General features: G+C 34.3%; 2 protein-coding genes across 2 annotated transcripts in view; both read left to right on the top strand.

Moving 5' to 3' along the window:
- The first annotated feature begins 2,178 nt into the window (after positions 1-2,178).
- LOC132700828 (cocaine esterase-like) lies at positions 2,179-11,818 on the top strand. Its single transcript, XM_060668396.1, has 10 exons — positions 2,179-2,283; positions 5,104-5,235; positions 5,288-5,437; positions 7,513-7,837; positions 7,893-8,116; positions 10,133-10,277; positions 10,980-11,155; positions 11,212-11,341; positions 11,395-11,539; positions 11,629-11,818. The coding sequence occupies exons 1-10, from the start codon at positions 2,239-2,241 to the stop codon at positions 11,816-11,818; spliced, it is 1,662 nt and encodes a 553-aa protein (XP_060524379.1). The 5' UTR covers positions 2,179-2,238.
- A 6,413-nt stretch (positions 11,819-18,231) lies between these two features.
- The window catches only part of LOC132700829 (uncharacterized), a 28,722-nt gene continuing 27,038 nt past the window's right edge, over positions 18,232-19,915 (top strand). The window contains exons 1-2 of the mRNA XM_060668397.1: positions 18,232-18,285; positions 18,546-18,827. Coding sequence (XP_060524380.1) covers positions 18,241-18,285; positions 18,546-18,827 — 327 coding nt within the window. The 5' untranslated portion in view covers positions 18,232-18,240. The remainder of the gene's footprint in view (positions 18,286-18,545; positions 18,828-19,915) is intronic.

Consider the following 19,915-nt stretch of genomic DNA (forward strand, 5'->3'; position numbering starts at 1 on the left):
GTTGTTTATAATTATAACGAAAAAAAATTTTTGCTTAATTTTTGATGGGGCCTCGTTGGCGCACCCTCCCCTTCTCCTCTTTCAGGTGAGTTAAAACATCTGGCCAATAAAACGTTTAAAAATAACTTTTATTTTTCTGATTTGTTCCTTTCTTCTCTTTTGTAGGGTAATTATTATTATCTACCAATATTAACTTAAATTTAAATTCATTTAACGTTGCTTATTAACTGTCATTATTTTTGAACGCAAACCAATGGGCCAACTGTCAAAAGTTTTTTGTTTTTGGCCCTAACCTCCAAAGGCATCTTATCAAGTTTACAATTTTGTCCATAATTATAAGTTCCTTCAGATTCCCTATAAGCGCAATTGTCAACTTTAAAACAGTGTCCAAATATAGAGCACTAAAACAATGTAAATTTGCTTTGACGCGGATTACTAAACAGGGTGGACAACTTGAAGGTTTAGATAAATTTAGACCTACATACCTCGAATCGTTTCTAAATTAAGATCACTCTAATAAAAATAATGTGACGGTCACTGTTGCCAACCTAATTTGTCACGTGATGAACAAATAATAACTGTTACTTACTCCCTCTCATAGGTTTTTGCTATAACTATAAGGAGTTATAAGATGATATTGTAGTTATAGCTTGTTTGCTAGCGCAAGAGAATAAGAGAATGTAAATTTGCTATGACAAGGATTATCAAACATGGTGGACAACTTGAAGGTTTAGATAAATTTAGACCTACACACCTCGAATCGTTTCTAACTTAGGGCCACTCTAATAAAAATAATGTGACGCTCATTGTTGCCAACCTAATTTGTCAAGTGATGAACAAATAGTAACTGTTACCTTACAGCTTACTGCTATGATTATAAGGAGCTATAAGATGACAGTGTAGTTATAGCTTGTTTCTTAGCACAAGGGAGCGTTAAAATGTCAATTTGAAATGACAGGGATCATTATACAGGGTAGACAAATTGAGGGTTTAGATAAATTGCAATGATAATTTCCAACAAATTCCTTTTTTAATCTACATATCTCGAAACGTATGCCAACAATAGAATTATTAGAATAATAAATATAGTATTAATTATACTTTATTAAAATTAATGCTGCTTTCTTATATATGAATAGATGCATAGAATTACCCAGGATAAAAGCACACTGTAGGGTATTCCCAGTGAAAGCAAAAGGTGCTTTGTTGAATTAATAAAAGAACACAATCCGATAGCTCAAATTTTCAATTTCAAATGGTGTCTGTGTCTATCTGTCCAGTTTTTGTTAAAATGCCGAAAACTAATTTCACTTGGGATGGCACCAATGTGAACTCCGACTGGAATCCTGCAGACGTTTCGCCAAAATCTCACTTGGCATCTTCAATGCTCGTGCTCCGAAAACACTTCGATTGTTTCGGTATGTTAAATCAGTAATTGAATATAATACAGGCTTCAAAATCCTAAAAAAAAAAAAGGTTTTCAGTTTGTGGAGGCAATTTCACTAATTTCGAAAGAGAACCGGATTTGTAATAATTAGAAACCCACTTAATTCGGTAGATGCTGAGCGAGATTTTTCTATTTTTAAAGATATGTTTACGCATAACAAACACAATTTTGTTTTGGGAAACTTTGAATAACAGTTTGTTTATTTACGAAGTTGCTATTATCTCAATATATCCATGGTATGGTACATATTTAATTCTATTATAATTTTTTTATAACCGCAAATAATGTAAGATTTTTTATATTTTGTACTGTATATTTTGCAATTTGCTATGGACCGATGAATAAAAAACTTTTAATAGTTTTTTTTTATGTGGTATGTGGTGTAAGTAAAAAATATAAGATTTCTGAGGAACAGGTTTAATTATGAGGAAATAGAAGAGAAATGGTTCTTAATAACAATATTGAAAAGAAAAATTAAAATTCAAAAAAAGTTGAAGTTAATTTCAACCACGCTCTTACAACTATCAAAATCTAACGCCATTAAATACGACGCCGTTCGTCTTCAAGTATCGCTTTGACAAAAAAAAAGGATAGTAACCGCGGATCGGCCGAAATTACTTTCGATACGCTTTTTTGTTTTGAATCGTAGCCAATCGGAAGCGCTCTTTGAATTGGTGTGGGAGAATGTTGCGACAGGTGCGTGATTAAAGAATTTTTACTAGGCCCGATAAAAAGTCTCGTCTTCCTATAAAAGCTTCGAGGCGCGGGATGAAAACAATAACATTTTGAAAATGAAGGTGTTGATTTTCTACTCGTTGAGCTTGCTCGGTCTATCGGTAAGTTGAAACAGTTTTTGTAAAAATCAAATGCGATTTTTTTTATTTTTATTTTTTTGCGAGGAAAATGGTACTTGAAAATTTTTATTTAAAGCAGAATATTTTCAATTTTTGACATTTTAATATGGCTGGATAGCAAAAAAAAATCACTAAGCTAAGCTTGTTAAGAATATGAAGAAGCTTAGTATTTTGAAATCTCGCTTGCTGAAAATGAACTTGAAATTTGGTGAACAAAACAAATTTCTGAATATGTTTCTTGAAAGAAATTTACCCATTTACTGTAATACTATTTACAAATTTTTTGTTGGTTTGATCAATCGAAGTCGCTCACGTTTACATTAAACATCGAATACTTCTATTAGGGTCCTTCGCCTTGTAAAACTTTACTGCAAACAAAGCATTTGTTCCGCCTCATCCAGTATATAAATCATTTCATTTTATGAAAATTCATTCAATTTTTTTTTTTATTTACTGAAACCACAATGAATTTTATGCATTTGTCAGGGAGGGTAAATATTAGAAAAGTTAAAATAAGTCGCAAAATAATACAAATAGGTATGTGACAGTTATTTTTTTTTAATGTGATTTTCCACTTATTTAAAAAAAAATGTGGAAAGTGTATTTTTAATACTAATACATCTCTAATGCTTCATTGTTCTGTCCATTTAAGTATAAAAGATTTTTTTAAAAATCCATGATATTTGTTGCACCATATCTCCCTAATGGTTGCTTTCTAGTTCAACATTTATATAAAAACCTACTTTAAGATAGTTCAGAAGAAATAATAATATGTCAATAATATACGAAATTTTTCAATATAAAGTGATCCAAATATATTTATTAATTTTCAACACCCTGTAACATTTAATTAAAATTTCGTTACATATATCTTTTACGTCATCTGCGAATAATGCTAATATCTGTGTTATCTGCCTTTACAAATAATGGCACTAGCGTAAAGTGTGAAAACCAGAATTTAAAAAAAAATATATATTGGAAGAACTATTAATTTATTTCATAATTGACTCACCCTGTACATTTGTAAATTAGACCAAAATTGTCAGTCAAGTTCATTGTTCTAAATCAACATTTTCCTTATTCCTTTAACAATTACAGGATTTACTGAATATAAAATAAAATCGCATTATAATGAACTAATTACACAAAAAACAGGGCAATTTTGGAATATTACGCACTGTACAACAATAAATTTCCGCTAGAAAATCACGTGGTTTCTTAATTGCATTTGGCAACCCGTTATACATCCCCAGGCCAGAAACCTAGTTTTTGCTAGTTTTTATTAAAGAAATCTTTCTTATCGCGGCCCAAGTATAGCGAAAAAATAATATTATATAATATTTTGTATCTTCAAAACGAAGACAGATCCACCAATAAAATGGAAGTATGTATTACTATCAAAAATATACATTAACAATAAAATCTAGAGCACATATTGAGATAAAAAAATAATTAAGGTAAAAAAATCCACTGGGCTGCTATCCACTCTTTATGCCGTCTCTTAATGGTTTATTTGACATTTTCGGTTAGTTTGAATATAAGGTACGACTAATTTAATCCAAAATTTATTATCTTAATTGTTCAATGATAAGTTCTAATTCAACAATGCAATTACGAAAAAAATGCAGCAGACGAAAAGTTTCCAATAAACCCAGTTTATGGAAAGTTCTTTTGTTCCATTTCATTTTGAACTCTTTTTTTTTTAATAAAAAGATATACAGAGAACATGATTTTTCCACCATATTTGTAGCGCGATATCTCCCTAACGGTTAGTTTCTGGTCCGACGTTTAAATAACAACCTACTTTACCTTTACGTCAAGCAAGAATCACGCCCTTAGGTTTTCCGCATTTGTTTTGAAACACCCTGTATATACATGCAAAATGCAAGGTGTTTAAAATTAACATCAAATTGAAACAAGTGTGGGAAGAAGTACACAAGTAAAGCAAGCAAAGTAAAATTCCCCCAGAACTTATACAATATTTAATGTGCGAGAATGCTTCGGCATAATAACCTAAATCCTAACCTAGTTGGGTTATTAGAACTTCTCTCAATTTTCTCAATATAATTGATATACTAGTAGATGATGCATAGACTATGTGTGTGTGTGAGAGTGATTGAGTCATTATGTATTACTGTGTTCGTATGTGAATGTTTACGGTAAATTAAAAAATCCAATTTGTTCTGTACTTTAGAGTTAAGTACAGAAAGTTTAAAGTTATCTATTTCTGTCTCTATGGTATATTTTATACGGTTACGTATTGTGGTTACGTCACGGATTCAAATAGGACTGTAGTTGTCGTTTCATGCCAGTGAAACAAGCGACAACACAACCTTTTACTCAGAGAATGCTCATGTATGATCCTTTCTAAATTACCTGAACATTTCGACTAGTGGGATGTCCACGATTAATCCTTGTTTAGCAATAAAAATGTGACCGTAAAGTTTAAAATAATTTTAATCTAAACAAACCATTATACTATTTAATAAATCTTGTTGTATGATAGGATTAACTTGTCTCTGAGCAGAAATAGATTTTTAACTCCAAAAGAAACTAGAATTGCACTGTTGACTATTTCGAATGAATTTTTGATAACATATCTAATTTTAAAGGCAACATGAGGTTCTAAACGTTTTATTAATTTTGTTGAAAGTTTAACTGAAGGTGATGATTCAAAATTATTAGTTGGTATTTTCCTTTGTCATAATATGTTCTAGAGCATCGATAGCTGTTCTGTGCATTTCTTTCTTAATTTTGCACGCGAACCAAAAAGTCTACAGTCCTGCAAATTTGTACTTTCAGGAAGCGGCGTTGGTGACGACCCAGCACGGTCAACTGCAGGGGATGAGGTTCAGCGCCCCGGAGGATCCTCCAGTCTATGCGTACCTGGGGATCCCGTTCGCGGTACCACCTGTGGGAGAGCTAGCGTTCCAGGTAAAACAGTTTTCCTTTGTGGAAAATTTCAAGTTCGCAAAATCGGTTTTAGGAAACGCAAATTCTGGACAAATGGGACGGAATTTTAAACGCCACGAAGGAAGGGAAGTACTGCATAGGCAGCACCTATTTGAACGAACAAGACACCCAGAGCGAGGATTGTCTTTTCTTAAACATATACAGCCCTTCTGAGAACTTATCGGTAAGATTTTGCGTTTTCCGTAGATTTGTTTTGTTTCGCTTGTTTTAAAATGTAAACAAAATTATGGGAAAGAATATTTTTCCACCAAAAAAAAAAAAACGAGAGAAACATAGTTTCAGACACTATTCATAATATAAGTATTGGCAAGTTGATACCAAAGTGGGAAACAATTATATTATTAATTTTAGGGAAAATAAGAAATCAAATTCGAATCAAACGAAATTCCTCAAAATATATGAATTTGACTCAAATGCAAGCACCTTCCACAATAAAACTTCTATCTCGAAAAAAAATGACAACTATAGAAGGACAGAAAAGATGGAGCAGCATTTGGACCCTTTGTAAAGGCTAGTCAATTCATCCCCTTTAGAAGGGTGACCCAATAGAAAAGAATAGAATAAAATTTTGTTGACTAAGCAATTTTACAAGTGCTTTATATCAAATAAAAAAAGAATATAGATAATAAATATTCAATAAAAAATACTTAACAAAGAACACAAACAGTAAAAAACAAATAAAAATGTTTCAAACAAATTTGATAAGCAGGTATTTTAAAATATTCAGATTAAATTAAATTAAATTAAATTAAATATTCTTTCAAACTGTAAAATCAATGATGGAGAAATTATTTTTTAATGTACTTTTTGAAATCTTTAGAATTATGCATATATATTTTTATACATATTTAAATTTGCATTGCCAATATATCTGATGACTGAAGAATAAGGTTTCTGCTATGGTTCTAAGTCACTGAAACAAATTTGACACTATTGGTTGACTCAAACCAAGGCCGTGTATAAGTACTGCATATTTTGAATTTGGTTAGTTAGTACTTGTCAAAACGTTTTCTTGGCAGCTTTCAACTTTTGGCTCAGTACCTGATGGATGTGTGTGTGTTATATTAACTTTACTTCCGCTGCTGTAGCGCCATCTATCCAGTCCGAGTTTACCCTAAACTACTGCGATTAGAAGAAAGAAACCTCCTTTTCATTACAACTACACCGAGATAACTGTCCTCCATGACTAATGTGCATGGAATACAACCAATAAAAACGAAAGTTCTCAGTCGCACCTTTTAGCTAGTTGTTGCCATCTATATACGAGAGCCAAAACTCTTATGTAGTTAGGAAACAGTATGTGCTGCCATCTATACACGAGTGGCTAAACTTTTGTGATTGGGAATCTGTGTGATGTGGTGCCATCTGAAGAATTTAAAGAAAATTAACTACTTGTTCTGAATTTTGTTTATGACTGAAAAATAATTATCGTGAATTGTTAATCTTATAGAAAATTTGATCCTCTACAAAATGGTCTTACGTGGTTTATCGTTTACTAGAACCATTATTTATTAATATTATTTTATAATATTCATAGTCTTTAATAAATATTTTCAATGTATTCATTGAATTAGTTCTGTGTTCAAAAAATATAAATAAATATATCATTTTTTAAATTTAGTTATCCAAATCGACTTTATTACAGTCAGAACATAGTCCTCGATATTCTTTGACAACTTGTAGCAAGTATTAAAACTGTATCTTCGTTTTTCGTCAAACTCTGATTATATTCAGAGACCAGAGCTACTCCACGCTCTGCTGCGTCATTTACAAATGAAGTTCTATTCATTTTCTTTATAACTGTCATCTGAAGCCCACAATGCATTCAACATCAAGGAAAGTCAATGATTTTTGAGAAGCGAAGCTGCTCAAATGCTTTTGTATAATTGAATTGATGTTCTTCTGATCGGCCTCAAAGGTTTATCTTGAATATCTTTGAAATGGTTCGATTCAAAGAAAGAATATTAGAGACCATTGGCTTAATGATCTATTGGTGATAAGATATGATTATTTACATATAAGACTAATTCGAAACTGCAAAACGATAATCAGGACAATGTTTCCATTAATATTAAGAGCTCATACGACTTTCTAGAGGTGACTAGAAACTAGTTTTTTTGTGTCAGATCCAAAAGAAATAATTCTTTATTTTCACCCACCTTAACACCTATTTCCATTTGTCTTAGGTCTCACAAAACCTTCAATTAGTTTGAAAATTAAAACGAATTTCGTTTCCAGGCAAACTATCCGGTCATGGTTTACGTCCACGGTGGTAGATACATCAATGGTAACGCAGGCCCGGCCTTCTTCGACCCGAGTCCCTTGGTAGCCGAAGGTGTCATCGTTGCCATTTTCCAGTACCGGATGGGTCCGTACGGATTTCTATCCACTAAGGACCTCGTGATACCCGGTAACGCGGGCATGAAGGATCAAGTCCTCGCCCTGCGTTGGATCAAGGACAACATCGCCGCGTTCGGTGGTGATCCGGAACAAATCACCCTTTTTGGAGAAAGCGCGGGAGGCAGTGCCTGCGGACTCCACGTGGTGAGCAAAAAATCTGCTGGTAAGCGATTCAAACGACAAGGAATACTTGTACTACGTGTTCATGGCGTCTACAGGATTGTTCAGGGCGGCGATGTGTCAAAGCGCGTCAGCACTGACGCCATTTTCGATACACAGGCACCCGAAGGAATACGCTTACCAGCTCGTCAATCTGATCGATGGCAGCGTATCGGAGGAGACTCACAACAGTTCCCAATTAGTGGAGTTCCTGCGGAACCAGTCGCCAGCTATCATCGTGGACGCTTTTCTCAAGTTGAGCACGATGCTCGAGAAGGAAGACGTGAGTACTTTGTGCTTAAATAACTGTACTTCACACTGGTCAGTGCATCCTCGTATAGAGTCAATATTTTTTCAGATATGTTTTCTACTTCATCTTTAAATGATGACTGTAGTGTTCTAATATCACATACAAAATAATTTTTCGGACATTGTTTAGACGGTAAACTTTACTGAAATGCAGAATAATATTAAAAAGAAAAACCCAAGACTACTTTAAAACAATTACTAAAATTATCTGTCAATGTTTCCTTTTACCCCGGCCACTCTAGGGCAAATGTAAAATATATAACACGAAACAGGTTCAAGAAAATACATTTTTTGAGGGGTATATGTGAATATTAACCTTATGAGCTAGTTATTGGTTATTAGAGAACATGACCTACATGCTTGAATAGTTTATTTGACGTTTATCTTTGAAAACTTATTTCTAATTTATTAGAAAATTTATAGCAATACATTAGGTAAAGAAAACAAATTGACATTGTTGAATAACAAATAACAAAATCAATAAATGAATTCGTGGCACTTCATTTTCAAAATAATTCAATTTTCCCTCGGCTTTCATTTTATTTATGGGAACATTTGGATTATTATTATTATTTGGATTATTTCGTCAAAAGATTTGAGAGCTACTATATCAATGTCACTATCTTCTACAGCACACACGTATCTATACATAGTCGTAATTTTTTACCACCTGATAACTGAGTGGTCTTCAGAGCGATAACTTCTTCATTTTCGTTGGAATCTTCTTCCCAGGCGGTCTCTGAATCACATTTATAGGATTCAATTGAATCATCGTCACTTGAGGAACTCTCTGTTTTATCCTGCCTCTTTTTTTTTCATATCTTTCTTTTTTCCAGGCTTCTTCAGTCTCTTTAGCCTTTCCACTGTCTTTGATGGTACAGTGGTTGATTTTTGTTTTTTTGTCGTTTCTTTTTTATGCGCTTCTTTTAGTTTTTTAAATACTTCTGCTGTAGTAGTCGCCTCTTAACTTGTATGTCCGGTCTTCTAGCTTTTTTCCTCCATTTTTGTAAATGCTTTGTTTTTTTAGGGACAAAATGTCAATGTGTCTTCGCAGAAACAAGTAATACCAATCTCCCCAGGTCTTCGAATAACAAAAGGTGTTGTTATATTGTGAGATAGTAATAATCCTGAATAAAATTTAACAGCTCCTCCTTGGTTGGTTCTGAACATCTATCACATCTTTAATGTCTTTATATCTTTATAGTCTTCTTTTGTATATGCTGGTCCATTTGTATTGCACACATATTTTCGAAGCATCTGAAAAATTTAAAAAAAAAAAAAACGGGTTTACATTTACCTCAAAATGATGTTTACTTTTTCCTTATATTGCAAAATACCTGGGGCACTCTTCAATTATTTTAGAAACAAAAGTGAAACATTTGAAACCAGTAAATAAGGTGAAAACAAAGCCTTAATAACCCTAAATTGTCGGAGTTCCACTTACCTTGATAGTAATTCACGTACAAACACTTTTTAACACTTGTGCTAAACAAAAAAAAAACGAAATTTTTGCAGAGGTTTGAGAAGAAACATGCATCCAAACAAACATGTCAAGACAACGTGATTCCTTAAATACTAGTGGTAGAGGAAATCTCCTTCTCAAAGAGTCGCGAAGTTGCAGTTTGGTGATAAATTTAAACTCATACATTTTATATCTGTTCTCGAAGCCTTAATTGTCTCTAGCCGCCGTTCTCTAAATGAATGAATATCAGTAGAGTACACATAAGTATTCACTGGAGAGGTAAGCAGATGTCCACAAGATGTCACCGTGCTCTCTGGGAACAGAGACAACTGAAGAGCAGATGGTCAATTTATTGACTATTTCCTACATACTCGAAAGTTGCCTCTTGATGTAGTAAAACTTATTATACTCAAATAGAAATCACTTAGTAGTCCCATCATTTCAAACCGTTTGATTCATTAGATAGCTCTGGAGCTTTTCTATGCAACAGTTTAGTATTTCATCTCAAAAATGGTCTCGCGATTCCAGCGGTTCCCGGCCCCAACGATAGAGCAGGAGCACGATGGGGCCTTCTTGTACCAGAACCCATACGAGCTACTGAGCACAGGAGACTTCAATAGGGTACCTTACGTGGCGGGATATACCTCCGAAGAATCGTTATTTTTCATGAACAGTGAGTGCTCAATTATACAGGGCGCGACCTTTAGAAGTTGGGTGATTTCAAAGGAAACGCCATGAAACGCTCAAACCCATATGGGTCGCAGCTTCTTACATAAGAAAAAATTTTCGTTAATTTTGGTTAGTTTGATGTTAAACGCACTTTTTCTGTGCGAATATGAATGTTTATTCATTGTGAGTGGCCTATTAAAAGTTCTGAAGCACTAAAAAAAGAAGCTCGTTCAAATTTGGTGCAGGATTGCCAGATCTACCGAAAATCAACGGCGACATTGTAAATCAAAAATGTTAAAATTCTTGTTATTTTTCATGTGGTCCTTGCTATACCTAATAACTATTTTTCATCTTTGGCAGATCACAATCTAGAACGGTTCAAATTAGATTTGTCTAGAGCTGTCAAATATTGCCATTCCATCATTTGACAACTTATGAAAAATTAAATTTTATGGCCTGTCAAGTTGGAAAATGGCCACTTTTCAACTGTGAATATCTCGAAAACAGTTAGTATTTGGTATAGGAAGTAGTAATAGTTAGTTAGTTTTCGGTAGATTTAGCAACGCTGCACTATCGAAAATATTTTTTAATATGATTTATCACCTGTTATGGCGGCGCACCAAATTCCCTGTTCTAGTTCTCTAGAACTTTTGATAGGCCACCCAACGTGAATCATTCTGTATTATTACGGATTATCGTGTGGCAGCTTTGGATATCGTCACCGCTGAAGCGAAAAAATTGGACACGGAGGAGGGATACATCTTCCCTTACGATTTCGAACCCAGAAACGCTTCGGATGAAAAGGAAATCATCCAATATATCCACGACATGTACCTAAACGGCAGTTCTACTTTCAGCGACAATTTGTACGAGGTGATCAGGGTAAGTCGTAGCTAAAACTACCCTGCGACTAGCGACTTACCTTTTCTCTATCGCAGTATGAAAGTGACGATATGTTCAACCGCGGGGTTATAAAACAGGCAGAATTGCAAGCCAACTACGTCGACGTCTATCTCTATCAGTTTTCTTACTACGGAAACCTCAGCAGGCCACATCTCGATATACCCGGTGAGTTATAGCGCCAATCTACCTCGGGGTAGCTAAATGACACCATCACGCAGGCGCCGAAGGAAAAGCCCAACATGGTGACGAACTGGGGTACCTGTTCAATCGCGAATTCTTCCTTGCCGGTCTCATCCCAACCGAAACGGACTTGGTAATGAAAAGCAGAATGGTGAAACTCTGGACCAACTTCGCTAAATACTTGTAAGTACGGCCTTTCTTCTTTTTTCGCAACTCTGGGCATATTCATCCAGGCCGCTCGCCCATTTCACGCTCTCTTCGAATGTTCATAGGAACCCGACACCGGAACCCGACGACGCGTTACTTCAAAAGGTGCAGTGGCCCAAACTACGAGCCGGGGATTTAAGTTACCTCGATATCAACGTCACGCTGAAGGTCGAAACGAATCCCAAAGCCGACACGTACTCCAAATGGAACACGACATATAACAACTGGAACGAATTGCCTTTTACGACATTCTGATAATAAAAGTTTACTTTTGAATTTGATTTTTTGTCGGAAGTCCAGTCAGCGCGGATAAGAACCGCGTTAAAAAGTTTTAGTTCTGCGCGTCTCTCAGAGATGGCGTCTGGTAATGCTTGAACCGAAGATAATTCCCTCTATTTAATTTTACCAGGAATTTGAAGTGATTGATTTAAAATCGGTGGGGAAATTATTCACTTCCACATAAAGTATCTCTATACAGATAGTCCAGTATAAAATAATGTACAAAGGGTTATCGGAAACTGTAAGAGATACAGCGTAGCTTAACCCATATTATCCCAGGCATAAAAAAAATAAAAAAATACTGTTTTGCTCTGAAATTATTTATTTTGGAGAAAAATATTACATGTGTCAAAGAAAAAATAAAAACTGAAAACAAAAAATACTGGTGCGTAAACGATCCACTGGGAAAAAACATTAAATAATGTTTTGGGGCACATAAGATGTAACGTATAAATTATACATAAATATACAAAAGAAAGGTCAAATTCGACAGAAAGCAACTAAAAGTAGACCAAATAGAACCTGATTTGATACAAAAAAACTTATAATACTTTATGGTGCGCGAGCCCCGGTTTCATTTTGGGTGATATTATACAAATCATAAAGTATGTAAATGCAAATTACAATTATGTAGCTGTAGCAGATTCTACATCTCCTTCGGGTTTTATTAGCATGAACAATCATGAAGTGACCTTAATTATCATAAGGCACTTCATCTATGGCAGGTGCAAAATTTCTTTGAGTGATTGTATTATCAGTTTTTAAAAGTCGCAAGGCAAAGTAAGATTTAAAATTAAATCAATCACTTCGTCATCAAAAAACATAAAAAAAATTTTAAGCGGAGTTTCTCCAGAAGACCTATTTTGTAGTTCCTCACATGATCTAAATTCATCGGATATAGGTGTGTGAGTGTACTCAATCTGATCTTTCTTCCATTTGACTGCCGTTTGCAGAAAGCATACATCTTCTTTTGAATTCCAGGGTTTCATCATCTGGCGGGTCTCATTCAGGTTCAGCCGTATCATTCGGTGTATGTAACTCGAAAGTTCCAACTATATTTTTGCAAGTTATTTTTAGCATAAATTTACAAGGAATGGAATGCTATAATACATAAGAATACATAAATCCAAATAAAACTTACGACTTTCATTTTATTGTCGGAAATGCTATATTTTACGAACTGTAACGTTCACTGCACAAGGCACAAACTATTACTAAAGAATACGCTAATTGTTGGATGTTCATTCTAGATGGACTGACTTGTCTGGACTTGCAATAACAAAGTTTTGTTTCACAGATAAAACCAGTAGTGCATTCAAGCACCAGTAAATATCTTCAAAAATTAAAGCATAATCAATACAGTATTTCCATGTATGTTTTCTGCAATCTAATCTATATGCTACAGACTTAACAAATATCGCAATCCAAAGTAAAAATATTTTTTTTTACTATTTTAGATTAACTTGAAAATGTGATACAAATGTATGTACCGTTTTTATTAACTTTTGAAGTCATATATAATAATAAAATTTTTCTCTCTCTCTCTCTATCTCTCTCTCTCTCTCTCTCTCTTTCTCTTTCTCTCTCTCTCCCTCTCTTAAAAAAGATCAGTCGAATAGCAAAAAAATACGTTAACTGCATACCCCAATATTAAATCGAAACTCTTAGGCTGAAAAAGGAATATGTCCATTTTTAAAAACCACAATATGTTTCTTATAGGATTAAAACAATTCAGGGATATGCGTAAAAGGATTCGGAGATGGCGTACTATGTTGCGCACGGGCAAAGTCAACTTTCATTTTTTTTATGGAACTTTTACATTTTCAAAATCCTCTTTAAAAATGCTTTTGAACCATGTGTAACACATTTAGATTTGGTCAAGAAAAATCCAGAAAAATAACAAAAATAAGATTTCAGCATAGCAGGCTTTGCTTTGCTGTTCTATTTTAAATAATAAGCTGAGCATAAAATTGACTAGAGAAGATCGAGTAAAGAAGTCAGTCCTACATAGGTACCTTTAAAGATTCTTTCCATCTTTAACGCACAAAAGAACGAAGAAAAGAATTTTACAATAAAATTATGCTTGCCAGCGTTTTTCAACAATGGACATTTTCCTTTTTCACCCTGTATCTACCTAAAGGTGTCGATTTAAAATAAAACAAAGATAGATTATTTTTTGCACATACGTACGCTATTTCTCTTCCATTTATGCGACTCTCTTATAGTTCCCAATATCGCCATGGACATTATCTTATACTCGACACTCTGTAGAAAGAAGCCTGTTCACAACTTGAAATATAAGTGTTTTCGTCTGACGCAAAGCCGAATTGAAGAAATCATAGATCGCGTATCATAGATTTTTGGAACAGAAGCATCAAAAATAAGATAAAATTCACGTGCGATCACTTTTTGAAGGATAAACCTTCGACAAAGTCCAGCCGAAATAACCTTTGAAAAACGTATACAGGGATGTCCGATTGGGAACAGAGCAAATATCCCTTTTGTTTTCAAACTTGGAACAGTCCTAAAATTAATTTACATTTGTAGCTTCTTCTTCTTCTTCTTCTAGTGCCTATCCTCTATGGATGTTGGCAATCATGTTGGTCCAAACAATCTTGTTCACAGCCGCCCTGAATAAATACACAGTCGTCATTCCCGTCCACTGCCTGATATTTCTCATTACGAGTCACATGCCCAAAGTACGCCATCTTCTTCACTTCATCACGGTGTTGTCTGTGACATGGTAGGAGTATGCAGCGATAGCACCACATTTCAAAGGCCTCCAAGCGCTTAGATGTAGTATCTGTCAACGTCCAGCCTCAGACTCCGTATAGAAGCGTGGAGAATACATAACCTCTTAGGACCCGCGTTCATATTCAAGTGAATATTACATAGGACTTTTCTGAGTTTTCTGCTTTTTCTATACGGAATTTAATCGCCCGTGTATGATCCCATTCAGGCTAACTACGTACGTTATTTTATCTGTTGTTTCCATCATTTCATTACTGGTCCGAAACCGTTCATATTGCGCCTCATCGCTTTTACTACTTATAAGAATTTTGGTCTTTCTGCAGTTGAGCCTCATACCATACATATCAACGGTCTATCAAACTCTGCAATCCCTCAGCACCATCTTGTCTAATTATTGTATCGTCGCATACCTTAAATTATTGATGGTCCCTCCATTGATCTTAATGCCTTCCTCCGTTTCACTAAGCACTTGTCTAAACATGCATCCCTGGTGTACTCCCCGATTAAGTGCGAGGTTTCGTTGTCTATGGGCACAATCGCTCTCTCTTGAAATCATTTGTGGCGTTGCACCTTGTCAAACGTCTTCTCGACTGTATCAGGACCTGAACAGAAAACAGACCCTCTCGCGTTTCCATTCCACTTCTAACTCCGAAATGACCCCTGCTCATGTTTCTTGGAGCTTTCTGTATATACAAGAGTGGATCATGTTAACTAGGATTTTCAGTACATAACTCATCAGACCTACAATTCGGTAATCAGAGCACCTAGTACAATTTGCTTTCTTAGGAAGGGGAATAAATGTGGAAACCAGTCTGTAGGCAATTCTCCAGTTTCATATATTTTATTAAGTAGTTTAATTTGGGAGTCTTCCGAAAGTTTTATAATCTCTGCCTGAACATTGTCCGTTCCGATTGCTTTATTGTTTTTTAAACGTCTTATTGCGTGTCTCACTTCGTCGAGTGTTATCACCATGGATAGTGATTTCTGTCCGTTGTCCTTCCTCAAACAGCTTCTATCTACTTTTCCAATATTCTTTCGTTGTCAGTTATAAGATTACCTTGTTTGTCTAGGATCCACGCGGTTTGAAAGTGTCATGCTTTCGATCAAAAGGTTCAGTCTCCCTACATTCATTCTGTAACCATTGTTCCTTTGCTTCATTGATCTTCTTGTTGATTTTCTTATTTATTTCTTTAGTTCCTATTAATATATTTTCATATTAATATATAGATAGAGAGATACAAGTAAGTGAGTTGTTACTTGGACTTACTCATAGTAACTAACTTAACCCCGACGGACCTTCGACTGCGTCTCCCTAATCTAAATACATTTTTTATTAAGAAAATATATCGACTGAGTCTTGAAAAAGAAAAGTATTTTATTTAAACAGAATCAAAATTACGTAGATAGTATTAGTTTTTATTAAACAAGATCTCAAATTTTCTCCTCTGCCGCTTATCGCCAATTCTCTGGTGTTGCTTACTCAGTAGCTTGATGGTAGTTTTCTATTTAAACACATTCCAAGTATCTCAGTTCCGACATTTAATTATTATAAACCACAGATTGTCTCCCAGACAACTGGTCTCACTTAATAAGATCCAGTGGAAGGCCTCGTACCGCATTTTAATTCAATTTTTCAAGCAACATGTTTTGAGACAATCAGTCTAAGGCATTGCTAAGAGTAAGATACACTTGTACCAGCGTCCCAGAGTGCCTGGCCTAACTAGGCAATGCATATACAAATATTATTATATCTAAAACATGGTAATGACTCAAACTTTTTTCTCAGTAGGGGAACTATAGATATTGGTATATAAATATTTGGTAAACTAGGTAAGATAGCAAGAGGTGTCAAAATAAATTCTTATTATAATAGAAAGAAAGTTGCTGCCATATTTTTTCGCGAACCACATAACAGACCTAGATGTGTTAACTTTTTGAAGAATGATTTACCTCAACTTTTCCAAGAAGTCGATAACATTGAGATCCAACAAACGTCGTTTCAGCAAGATGGAGCTGTAAATAATCATTACCCACAGGGGTGGATTCATTGCATGGCCTTCTTGATCATGTGACTTAACACCGCCAGATTTTTTGTACGCATATAATACTAGAAGATTTGGAAAATAGGATTCGGACGAGTGGGGAATAACTCCTGCTAAGGAACGTCCATGATAATATACAAAAAAGATTAAGCTTGTGTCAACAAATGTCTAGCCTTTAGCCAGAAATGAATTTTTTGTTTTCCAAAGCACTTTCGAATATTTATGAATATTTGCTTAGATATTATTAACAAAAAATATAAGTTTATAAATACTTTTTTTCATGTTTGGTAATCAGGCAATTGAATTAAATTTAAGCGCTGATTATATTTTCCGTACTACATACGTGTCGGTTTTCTTTTCTTTTGCCCTCGTCGGTACTTCTCAAGTATTTTCGTCGTCAACAAATAACATCTCACTATTTTTGATAAAAAAAAGCAGATTGTCAAAATCTCGTCATGGAGATGAGAGCGATATATTTAGCAATCAATAATTTTAGCTTCTCAAACCTGATTTAATCCGAATACACACATATTTCGCTCCCATTAGAAAAAAATAATTGCCCCACGTACAATTTAAAAATTTAAAAATATGTTTGATTTCGCTTTTACCCAGAATCAGAAATTTCAAATAGTTTTTTATTGCATTTTCGAAATGGAAATAAAATTTTAAACAACATGCACTAATTTTCCCCACACTTACCTATCGTCTTCGGGGCACTTTTAATAGAAATATAGTAATACTAAAATGCCATTTTGTAAATTATCTATACGTGTCGTTATACCTATCTCTTAGTAAATGAATGATTTTTTTATTGTCATTCGGCACCCATTGGAATATACACCGTGTGCCAAATAAAACGACCCACTATACGATCTGGAAACCTATAGGAGATACGAAAAAAAGTTTCGTACAAAAGTTTTTTGGACTCTTCTGAATATTTAAAATATTATATTTTGGGAATTGGGATATGTTTTTTTTTTATATTTTGATTACCCAATATAAAATTGTGTTGTTGCGCTACTGATGCAGGTATTGCAAACAAAATTCAACCGGAGACTAAGGAGATGATGCGCTACTCAATCAGTTTGACAGATGCGCCTCAGCTTATACAGGGTGTCCCAGATATCAATTCTAGGACAAAAAATAAGGTAACTTTCTAATTTATCTTATATTCGAGGTTTAAGACAACACCCATATAAATTCTTGTTGAATTTAAAGCTACCCATATTCGGTCACTTGTTGGCAACATTAGGTATATAACAAAGACATGATACTACTTCTTTTAAAGATATAAGACTCTTTTTTTCGATGTTGCCAGTGATTTCGGGTAGAACCGGCACCATCGCAAAAGCGAAAATATTTTTGAATTGTACGTCAGGGACAATTATGGCCAAGTATCACAATGACGCCTATTTTGTTTGTCCTAAAACTCGTAGCGGACTGTAACTGTAACTCTGAAACCCCGTATGAGATTTTTTTTAATCTCAGCCACTTGAAGTCGCGCGTGGGACAGTGGCTCGATTGCCTAATTAAGGTGTAACTGATAAAATGGTTATAAAAACGGAGAAACGAAACACAAAACGCCACATAGTTTATTATTTCAAAATGAAAGTCTTACTTTTCTACTCGCTGAGCTTGCTCGGTCTAGCGGTAAGTTTCTACGAATTTGCGGCGTTGATTAAACTGTATATCTATTTAAAACGGACAAATATCAAATCTGTTAAAAAATAATGTATTTACTATTAGTCACATTTATATGGTACCTGTAAACTAGAAAGGAACAAACACAACCGTATAAGTCACCACTTACTCAAAAATAACAGGTGCCTTAGCAAAGTATTAGATTTAATTACGTTTAGTTACATACGCATTCTTTCACATATTTGAGCTAAAAAAAATCCGACTTCCAGAGAGCTGCCTTGGTAACTACCCAGCATGGGCAATTGCAAGGGTTTAGGTTTAGCGGCCCCGACGATCCTCCGGTCTACGCCTATCTGGGAATACCCTACGGCGTAGCACCAATAGGTGACCTCAGGTTTCAGGAAACTCAAATATTGGACAAATGGGATGGAGTTTTGAACGCTACAACCGAAGGCAGCTACTGCATTAGTACCGATTTTTTCAGTCAACAGGACAAGCAGAGCGAAGACTGTCTGTTTCTTAATATATACAGCCCGTCCGAGAACCTTTCGGTAAGAGCGTTTTTCCTTTTTTGAGGTTGCGGTTATTTATAAGAGGTTTATAAGAAACCTGCGCTATTGGAACCCCTTTTATAATTTAAGAAATATAAGAAAAATGGTCTCCAGAAATCTCTTAAATTCGAAAAGAATTCCGAAATAGCGGATCTGTTTTGTCGCATGTTTAAAGAAAGACGCCACAAGTGGGTAAAGGAAAGTTAGACGCGAAAACAAATATTATTTTGTTTGGTAGTTGGACCCAGCAAGCAAAAAATAGAGCTTTGCAATGGGTCAAACATTTTCTTTTATAAAAAAATTATCATTAAATATAATTACCGCAACTATGTACCATTTAATTATTTCAAATGTTTATTTTTATAATAATAATTTATATAGTTATTATTCAAATACATTTTTATTTGACACCCGGTACAGTGATGATTGCCATCGTATTTTTTTAAGATTTTGTCTCAAAAAAAATCTAAAATAATTAATCGTGAACCGAGTTGAAACATATTAACTTTCCAAAGCTCAACCAAAATTTAAATTTCAACTAAATATAGAGCATTTAAAATTTGGTAGCTGTTATTAAAAAAAAAAAACGTTTTCTATATCGTATCAGTCCTATAGAAATCTGGTTAAATCATCGTGCTCTAAGTGGTTTTTTAATCGATTTCGATAACTTTTCGAATTCTCGAGATTGAAAACCAGCGATTGGCTATTTTTAAATTATTTTCAGTTGACGTATATATATATATATATATATATATATATATATATATATATATATATATATATATATATATATATATATATATATATATATATATATATATATATATATATATATATATATATATATATATATATATATATATATATATATATATATATATATATATATATTAACGGGCTACTGGTAATGTCCAAAAACACAATATAACGCCAATATAATCGCCCACATCGGCCACAGTAGTGGGAGCAAAAATAAAAAAGATCTGATTGTACTTGGCTATTTATCGTAAACGTCAAGCTTTCGCCCATGAATATAGGCTTCCCCAAGACAACTAAAAACATGAGAAAACATTCCGTCAGACACGAGG

The sequence above is a fragment of the Cylas formicarius genome, unplaced genomic scaffold (genome assembly GCF_029955315.1).
Source record: "Cylas formicarius isolate icCylForm1 unplaced genomic scaffold, icCylForm1.1 PGA_scaffold_4__25_contigs__length_36172078, whole genome shotgun sequence".
Lineage (NCBI taxonomy): Eukaryota > Metazoa > Arthropoda > Insecta > Coleoptera > Brentidae > Cylas > Cylas formicarius.